Genomic DNA, 9,839 nt, shown 5'->3' with positions numbered 1-9,839 from the left:
ACCCAAGACAATACACCAGTTAACTCACTGAATAGGCACAACCAGACTCCATAACTCCAGGACCCAAGGATGGCAACAAAGAACCACTAGGACTTATTCGTCAGAAAATTTCTGGACATATCAGTGATTTTTACCTTATAATTTAGACAAGTTGAAGACAAAAATAATGAACATGGTCATACAGAAAGTATAGAATGAACTGGAATATCAAATTAATGTATGCCAGATCACATCTAGAGCTCACTTTAAAAATTTATAAAGTAAGATCAAAACTTTTACATTTTACAATATACCATATATTTTAATTGCATCATTAATTCATTAATCATTTTAGAAAAATTTCAATAGTCTCAAAATAACACTTGCAGAATTTTCATAAGTGCATTTTCAATTGCAAGATTATTACAAATAATCTTGCAATTGAAAATAGACATATGTTACTGTATGAAATTTTGCCTTCTGTATTTCAGTTTCACACAAGTTTGCTTCAGAAAATTTAGAGATACTCAATTATTTAGGAAATTCAAAATAACTCAATACCACATAAGTACAGTCGACCCCCCTATAAGATAGAGATACGTTCCATTCTCTAGGAATCCGCTTTCTTACGAATCCTTCCAATCACAACCCGACACGTATCAAGTTTACGGACTACGGCTGTTTGAAAGATTTTCTTCCATAAAATTAATCGATTCTAGACTAATCCGACTCAACATTTCCAAAATACGTATNATTTCTTGTAAGGAAATATAAAATTAGAATCAAATTTTTCATAAGTCTGTGGTGTAACAGGATATGAAACACATGTAATATAATCCTGTGAGTCCAGATATTGAATTAAGGTTTTAATCCATTGCTTATTTCCTCTTCCATATTTCTGAAGAATACTATTTGATAAATTTATTTATAGTCTTGTAACTATAAATAAAATACTTATAAATTTATATTCTTTTTATTATTTAAAATTAATACTTACCTAACAATATCTTTATGAATTCCTATAACATTAAGTATTTGGCATGCTAGTATTCCTACATAAGAAGGATCTAAAGTTGTCATTGAGATGATAGTATTTTGCCCATGTAATATCTTATCAATATAATTGGAATGGTGGACAGTCTGAGAAATTGTTAACACACAAATAATATGATGATATGCACGAGCTGCATTATATAACAGTTTCCAAGAAGCATTATCCATATTATGTGCATCATCTATTGCTATCATAATAGGATAAAGTTCCATTATCTGAAATATATTAACCATTATTACAAAACTTAATATTCTGTATATCAGAATAATTATTATACAGTATTTGTTTAATAATAAATATTCATTAATTATTTATAAAGTATAATTATTATATTTGATTCAAAAATGAAAATCATCAAAACTGATAGTTGTTCTCACTAATTCTCACTATTAAAACTTGAATAGAACTAGCAATTATTTATTGTAACATTGTCACAATGCCTGGTTTCAATTTGTAATCATTTTTTTAATTTTAAAAAGTCACATGATTTCTGATCCAGACCATGAAAGTTCATACAGTAGAGCGTCGTTTATCCGAATCAATTGGGGACTGGGGTTGTTTGGATAACTTATTTTTCGGATAAGCGATTATGTATGAAAAAATATATTAACCTATCCCGTGTTGAAATTTTTCTCTGTTGCGTGTCGCTTCGTGTTGAATTTTTGTCGATGTTAAGCCTAATGTAAACTTTTTAAAATAATAATCGTGGCTATTGTATCGTTAAAAATGATTTCTTTATGTTTTACAAACGAAATAAATACATTGAAAAATATAAAAACAAATAAAAATTATACTTTAGGCCGACTGGAATTCTTTCCGATAACCGACTTTCGGATAAACGATGCTCTACTGTATATAGTTAATTGGGTTTCCAACTGCTAAGCTTTCTGTTTGGTTTGAATTTTAATGGTGTCTTGCCTCTGTACATCATACTTTTCCTGATAACAATTAAGTCATGCCAGTCATCTATCTAACTGTTTTGGAGAAAATTTTGAATTGAAATCATGTTACCATACTGAAAAGTCATATTTAGTTAATTGGAGTCTCTGGTCCATATCTGGTCTCAATTTTCATCTAGCTCTGTTCTTGAGATTAAGAAAGGACAGCAGACAATAAACAGTGGGAATACAGCCCAATTACATATTAAAATAGTACAGTATACATATTGTAATTTTTGTTTATATTATGATGTATTCTAATAATTTATATGATTTTAATCAAAGTTAAAACTGTAGAAAGCCAATAAAACTATACTTGGTTACCTTTTTCAAAATTACTAAAAGCAATTCATAAACCATGTTTTCTCTTAATATCTTGTTTCGAGGAAGGATTGGTTCAGAATATGGAAACTAATATTTAAAAATTAAAAATAATGAATTATTTAAAATTTTAAATATAAATACAGCATTTAATTTTAATTACATTTATATCAAAATATTCATTTAAAATGCATAAAGGTATATGTGCTGTTTCTTCATTGTCTTTCAAAAGCATATTTAAAAGTTTTTGTTTTATGTCAAAGGAAACATCTTTGAATTGAAGCAATTGATTTAATAATAATACTGCAACACTAAATGAATTATGTTTCTTTGACATTATAGCTTCGCAGGTAATGACTCTAATAAAAAAAAATTATATAATGAATCATTTCTCATATTTAATTATTAATAGATTCTCATCAACTAATTAAACGTAACAAAATGTATGGCATGTTTAAATTTAATAAACATTAAATTACCACATGTTATCTTGAATTACATGTTATAATAAAATTAATTTTCTATAGTAAGTAAAATTCATATAAAATTCAAAATAAATTCTACAGAATAAAAATAAATATATAAATTATACTTTATTTTTTATAATTCTATTATAAAAAATGTATTTAAGTAATAAACTGAGCTATTGAAAATGATAATTATCTTCAGTAGCTAAATACATTTGTAAATTCTTTATGTCACATACAAAACTACATTTTAAATATTTTAAGCCACAAAAGGATGAAATTATCTAGATTACATACTATAAAAAAGAAACTTTAATTTTAAAACACAGTGGTAGCTCGTACTTCAAATGCTAAATTTGAAAAAAATTTGCTTCAGAGTTTGAACTGCACTGAAAGTGTAAATGCAATCTGTTATGTTCCCAAGTTGGCTCTTTCTTTTTTTTTTTTTTTTTGTTGTTGTTTTGTTATACAGTATATATTGTGTGTTATTCATTGACTTTTAATAATTTCTTCTTGCAATTTTTCTTTGTTGACAGTTTTTGAGTGTCTCATATATTTTGTATCCTTTAGTTCAAAGTTTTCTTAATTGAACTTTTTACACTAGAATTAACGTGTTCAAACTTTAGCAGTATATTCCCCATACACATTAGAATTTCTTTTTACTGTTTGTATAGTGTTATATTCTTTCCAAAACTCATAAAGCATAACATGCCTGATATGCTTTTTATCTGAAGACATTTCAACTTGATTTTATATGAAGTAAATGTGAAGTAAAATAAAATACTGATGGTGCAATTGCATTTCACAGTATTTCAACAAAAAACCATCAGTATTAAAACAAAATGTGACGTAAAAAGCTTATTGTATTGAATTAAAAAGCTGTGAAATTGTATTCTTTGTTTAGAAGCTTCTGAACAAAGAATACAATCTCACATTGGCAATAATGTGTTAAATTTCACAACTGGTATAATTAAATCACACATCTGTTAAGTAACAACAGTTGTTAAAAATAGGCAAAAACTTCATATTCAACTCAATATAACCTTTACTTATTAACTACAGCACTCAATAAATGTGTGGGAGCAACAAAGTTTAAGAAAAAGGTTGTGATGTTGGTGACTGAGATGAAAAATTCATATAAAATTCAAAATAAATTCTACAGAATAAAAAATAAATATAAAAATTATATTTTATTTTTTATAATTCTAAAGGTTGTCTAATTCTATTATAAAAAATGTATTTAAGTAATAAACTGAGCTATTGAAAATGATAATTACCTTCAGTAGCTAAATTTGTTAACAAATACATTTGTAAATTCTTTATGTCACATACAAATTACATTTTAAATGTAACAAACTACATTTACTGGGACACATGAAACTGGTACATGTGTAGTAGATCTGGTGGCCATGTTTAAGATGCTAAAGTCAATGATATGCAACCAGTAAATGCAATTTTTATTTTATTATACAGTATTTACATATTTTATTTATTGTTTTCATGCTTTAATTTATTATTAGGGCATTTAATTGTTATTTTTATCTTAAAATTATATGCATTTACAATTTTAAGTTTATTGAAATGAATATTGTTTATGAATTAATTCACTTTTCATTAATTTTAATGGGAAAAATTGATTCAGACATGAATGAATCAGAGTTTGAACAGTCTCCTAGAATGAATTAAATTCTAAGTATGAGGTACCACTGTATTGTTCAACAAATTCACACACACATGCACACAATATATATATCTTCATTAGTGATGCAAAATCAAAGTAAATACTTAGAACAATTAATATATGTTACATAAAGTTTGATGATTTTATTGAAATTAAAAAATTTAAATCTAACTTATAATTGAAATTAGCTGCCTCAATAGTTGCCCAATTAAGAAGCATTTTAAGATCAATTCCTGGTTCTCCTTTTATTATAATAAAATGGTGAGAGACAGGATAATAGATAATCTTTTGCTCTGAATCTTCTAAACTTTTCTTTAAACAATATGTTATAACTGACTTTTCCCAATTCATTCCAATGCATGGATGTGGAATTTTTTCAATTTCATGAAGCTTTTCCCTAAAATTTTGTAAAAAAGATAATTCAAAAATTATATATGAATATAGGATAAAAAATTGAATATAAAACAATTATTAAACATATAATAATTCATACTGAAGATATGCAGTACTGAAGATCAAAATTAATACACAACAAAATCTATTTATTGTAATCACTGATATTGTTATCAGTTGTCTATCATCATCAGAATTGGCATGTCCCCCCAAAACATACAAGTTAAAAGACACATAAAACTTCACTTAATTAGAGTTTTGGTTGCAGTTATCATTATATTCAGGTAAATAGGCATTTTTAAGCTGTCTTTTAATGCTATCAGTCTCAATATTTGATAACATTTTTGATAACAAACAATAATTATAATCACTAATCAGTTCTATAAATGTTAAATGTTCATTATTTTAATCATTATTTGTTTAGGAGTGCAGTAGTTAAAACTATTGGAATTTCTTACTGTGAAAGTCGCGTGAGTGTACAATTGTTCACGTGAAGCAGTATGCAAATAAATAATAACAAATATTTATTTCTTCTACTACACGATTGGAAAATCTACAGGATTCTTTTCGGATTTCAACTCTTAGCGTTATACAAAATCCAAACTTGGAGAGGAATCGAGTAGTTACAGATAAAAAATAACACGCTTGTGACAAATAAGAAAAGACGGACTTGTAACCTTATAACTAATACTTATACTAAATTATAAACTAAAAGAGGAAAGGAAGAATAATGAAAGGTCTTAGAATGACAGAGGAGAAGGTTAAAAAGAATACATGGGTTTTGTTTGGTACCGATGCTCTTCTGGTGGGAAACCACTATGAATCGTTTTCCTTTTGATTGTTATTTGGATCTCTTCGATAATTCTCCTTAGATCACGGATGTTTGTCTCTCCCTTTACGTTGGTAGGGCTTTTTCTCCTTTCTGCAGGCTACCTTCATCTCCCTTTGTCTTACTAGACTACAATCAGGAGCGCAACTTTTACACATCAGCCTTCCTCAAGAGTCCGACCCCAGAACGAACCTTCTTATCATTCTCGTAGCCCAGGTTCTCTCTTTCCATTGTTCATATGGTTCGTGAAAAGGGTTACCCCACCCACAGGAAAGAATGTTAGTAGAAAATTCAAGAAAACAAAGAAAGAACAAAGAACAAAGAAAACTTAAAACAAAACTTATATCTAATATATACAATAATATGGCATATTGCCACATTATTTCAATATATATTGAATGAATTACTATTATAATTAATAAATTTTTAAGTTATAAATGTTTTAATTGCTTTAACATGTTCTTTTAATGTTAGAGTTAATGCAAACAGAATTTGTTCTAATTATATTACTGTTTACTTACTTTGCTTAATGTTATCAACTGATTATTATTATCAATTTCAAAGTACAGTAGAAACTTGATTATCCAAAACAGTTGCAAAAAATAAATAAATAAAACAGAATGTATAATTGTACATAACACAGAGATCAAACTCAATGTAACTGCAAATTGTAATGCTGTGAAACTAAGCCATAATGCATAACATTATATTAGATTTTGATAAATTAATTTATCTTCAAATATAGTATTTGCATTACAGTATTTATAATTTATGAAACTTTAAGCGCTTGATGTACCCAAAAAAAAAAAAAAAAAGTTTCTGGAAAATCTGAAAGATCTCTGATCCCACCAAGTTCAGAATATAATAAGTGGAATAGCTGTTCTATATATATTATTTTAAATACAGTGTATATATATATATATATACACTGTATTTAAAATATGTAAAATAAAATCATTTGTAACATAACAGATTATATTACTTCAAAAATTAATAATTTATAATTTTATGAATTTATTTATTTATTTATTATATTCTTTATGTTCAGAATATAATAAAAACTAACTTAATAACACCATTCAATAGAATATAGCTTACTATATTTTTATTATTATAATTATAGCTTAATATCAAATACAGTGGGTGATCGGTTAACGAACAAATCAGATAATGAACACTTTCGCAAAAGAGTTTTGTGTTTCGACAACGAACACAAGTTTGGATAACAAGCACCTCACAGAACAAACACAAGAAGCAGCGATGTAAAATAATAAATACAGATTGGTCTTCAGGCAACAATTCGAAACTTTTCGGAGCATGGGAGATGTTGACATCGACGCTCAACCCAGTATATACCGCTCAGACAGTATTTCTCCAAACTTTGAAACTCTCCCTTGTAATTCCAACCTTTTATTTTTCTGACAGAAACAATTCTATTATAGTATTCACGAGACTGTTGGGCAGGCACTAATTAAGTTTTGTATGGGTATTTATTTTCAAAAGGTGGGAGTATAATAGCAAAGGTAGAGAGTGGGCAGATGTTTGATGTTGCTGGGCAGTATGGGTTGAACAGGTCTACAGTAGGCCACAGTTCAATCTTATCTAAGAAAGATACTGTATAATCAACAAGACTCAAGCAAATTAAGGAGTAACAAAAATCCCATCTGAGAAATAAAGAACATTGAAGAGCTCATAATGGAACCTGAAACTGATCTGATGACAGAAGAATGCCAAGAACTCTTAAGTGAAGAACACCAAGAGACTTGGCGAGATATGTTTTCTTCTGAAAAAAAGGATTAATGCCAATATCTGCTATTAAACATCTTTTGAAGAAGTGGGAGGATGTCAGAATAATGGTCTTAGAAACCAGGTTGAGGTTAATATGTTTGTGGATCTCTACAATTATAATGCTATTAATTACTTCTGAAAAATCCTAAAGAAGAGAGAAAAGCAATCGACATTAGACAGATTCTTTAACCCCCACAAATAGAAAAAAACATGACTAATAAAAATTCAAGACTGTAGATATGTATTTTTATTATTACATATAAATAAACAAAAGTATACATATTTTTTTATTTTTTGGGGTCTCCAGAACAAATTAATCAAATTCCCATAAAAACCTATGGTAAATCGATAATCGGTTAACGAACAATTCGGATAGCAAACAAAGTCTTGGAACGGATTATGTTCGTTAACCGATCACCCACTGTAATTACTGTTATTAATTAAAAAATAAACATTATATGAAAATATTTTTAAATTACTCTAAATCTTTAGATTGAAATTCATAAAGTAATTTCACATGTTTCAAGATATCAGAATTCTTCAATGAGACTTTTATAAAATTTTCTTCTCCTAGCATAGGTTGTGCTTTGTAAAATGTATTACTATCACATATGATTCTATAGTTTGAATACAAATGCAATATTCTGAAAGCATTGTTTATTACTTTACCAAATACTGAAATAAAAAAGAAAGATTTCATAAGAAATGATAAAATTTATTTTCTAATTTATTAAATAAAATTAAAAATAAATATTCTATTGTATTATTAAAAATATGTACTTTAAAAATTTAAAAACTAAATAGTTCATTAGTACTGTGTTAAAAAAAATTATAATACAAAGAAGTTTGTTAATCTTTTACTCAATTATCTGAAATATTTGGTAATCCTGCATGCTATTATTCTGTGAATCAGAATGTTTGGACAGAGATAATACATTTTGTGTTCAATAATGTGCACAATTTATATATTTTCTTTCTCACAGGCCAATGCACAGCTATAATCAATTTACTGTAACTGTGCTTAAAATGAAGGAAACCAGCCATTTCATCATTGTATGCTACAGAATGTATCCTTCCATGCTACCTGTCTCATTGTAGAAGCAATAGCAATGCTCTAATAAAAATGTTAACATCCATTAGGGGCTTTTCATAAATGACATCCACACTGGAAGGGAGGGAGAGAGTTATAACAAGACAGTGTAATCTTTGTGTATTCTTTGTTTCTTTGTTACATAACCAGTTATGCAAGTCTAACTAGTTCTTACTATTCTCCAACAAGCAACATCAAGTCTAACAAGTAATGCATTGTATCATCTTCAGACTCATTATAGGGCATATACAAATAAGTGAGAAGCATACAGTAGTGTGTACTAGTACAAAACATACAGTACGTATACAATGTTAAGATCATATATAACTTATTGAATTTTACAAAAATACAAAAAGTCCAGTAATCTGGTATTTTTGATAATTTGGCACTACTCTTGTCTCATAAGTGTCAGATTAATGAACTACTATTTTATCTTTTAATTTTAATATTGGATATAATTATCCAGACTAATGTATCATTTTGCCACTGTTAATATTACCATTAATATAATTGAAGAGGTATGGAAAAAAGAGGTAATTGACATTTTCATTGAGTTATTGATATGGAAAAGTGAGGAAAGAAACAATCTATTCTGCATGGTTTAAGACTTAACAGTCCAATTTCATTGATTTTCTATAGAAGAAGGAAGGTATCTGACTTCTTTGACACCTGGCAGATTGAAATAATGAAATTTGCCTCATCATGCCATGTGAATATGGTTTATTCAATCATTGATGAGGCAAATTTCATTATTTCAATCTGCTTGAATTTTACAAAAATACAAAAAGCTTGTGATAAACACTGGAACTGCAGCATCCTCAAATAAAAATAAAATTACAAAATAATGTCTCAGTTTTTATTACATAGTAATTAGGTCTATATAAATTATTATGCATGATTAAAATGAATGTTTTTATCAAAATTAGCACCAATCAAAACAGTAAATGAAATAATAATGATTCTATTAAGATTAAGATGCTATACACTTTCCTGTGACAGCACTGTTGAACAGTGTAGTGTTATCTCCCATAGCTACCACTCAGGGAACAGACCTGCTCATTCAGCCAGCGCATCCCACAATTCAATGAAATACTTGATATTGTACTGTCACTGTTTAGCAATTCTGATGCAGGCAGTTTGGCTGCATGGCACGAATTACTTACTGAGTCATAGCAGAAATGCAGAGTATTCTATGAACTGTAAATGTTAATATGAAAAAAGGAAAAATTTCAAATATTAAATTACTTTATTTTAATTAAATTAAAAAAATATATTTTATGAATGGAAAAAGAAAAAAAA

At 27.6% G+C, this 9,839-nt stretch overlaps 1 protein-coding gene across 1 annotated transcript in view; it reads right to left on the bottom strand.

Moving 5' to 3' along the window:
• Positions 1-709: 709 nt before the first annotated feature.
• LOC111638354 (adenylate cyclase type 10-like) overlaps positions 710-9,839 on the bottom strand; it is a 65,973-nt gene continuing 56,843 nt past the window's right edge. Inside the window, exons 16-21 of the mRNA XM_023384052.1 lie at positions 7,930-8,125; positions 4,613-4,837; positions 2,456-2,651; positions 2,296-2,382; positions 977-1,248; positions 710-887 (exon numbers count right to left, since the gene is read on the bottom strand). Coding sequence (XP_023239820.1) covers positions 710-887; positions 977-1,248; positions 2,296-2,382; positions 2,456-2,651; positions 4,613-4,837; positions 7,930-8,125 — 1,154 coding nt within the window. The remainder of the gene's footprint in view (positions 888-976; positions 1,249-2,295; positions 2,383-2,455; positions 2,652-4,612; positions 4,838-7,929; positions 8,126-9,839) is intronic.

This window comes from Centruroides sculpturatus, unplaced genomic scaffold (assembly GCF_000671375.1).
Source record: "Centruroides sculpturatus isolate CEXI.00-Female unplaced genomic scaffold, Cexi_2.0 scaffold1014, whole genome shotgun sequence".
Classification (NCBI taxonomy): Eukaryota; Metazoa; Arthropoda; class Arachnida; order Scorpiones; family Buthidae; genus Centruroides; species Centruroides sculpturatus.
Note: the sequence above shows the minus strand (reverse complement) of the source record. Positions and strands in the feature narration are given on the sequence as shown.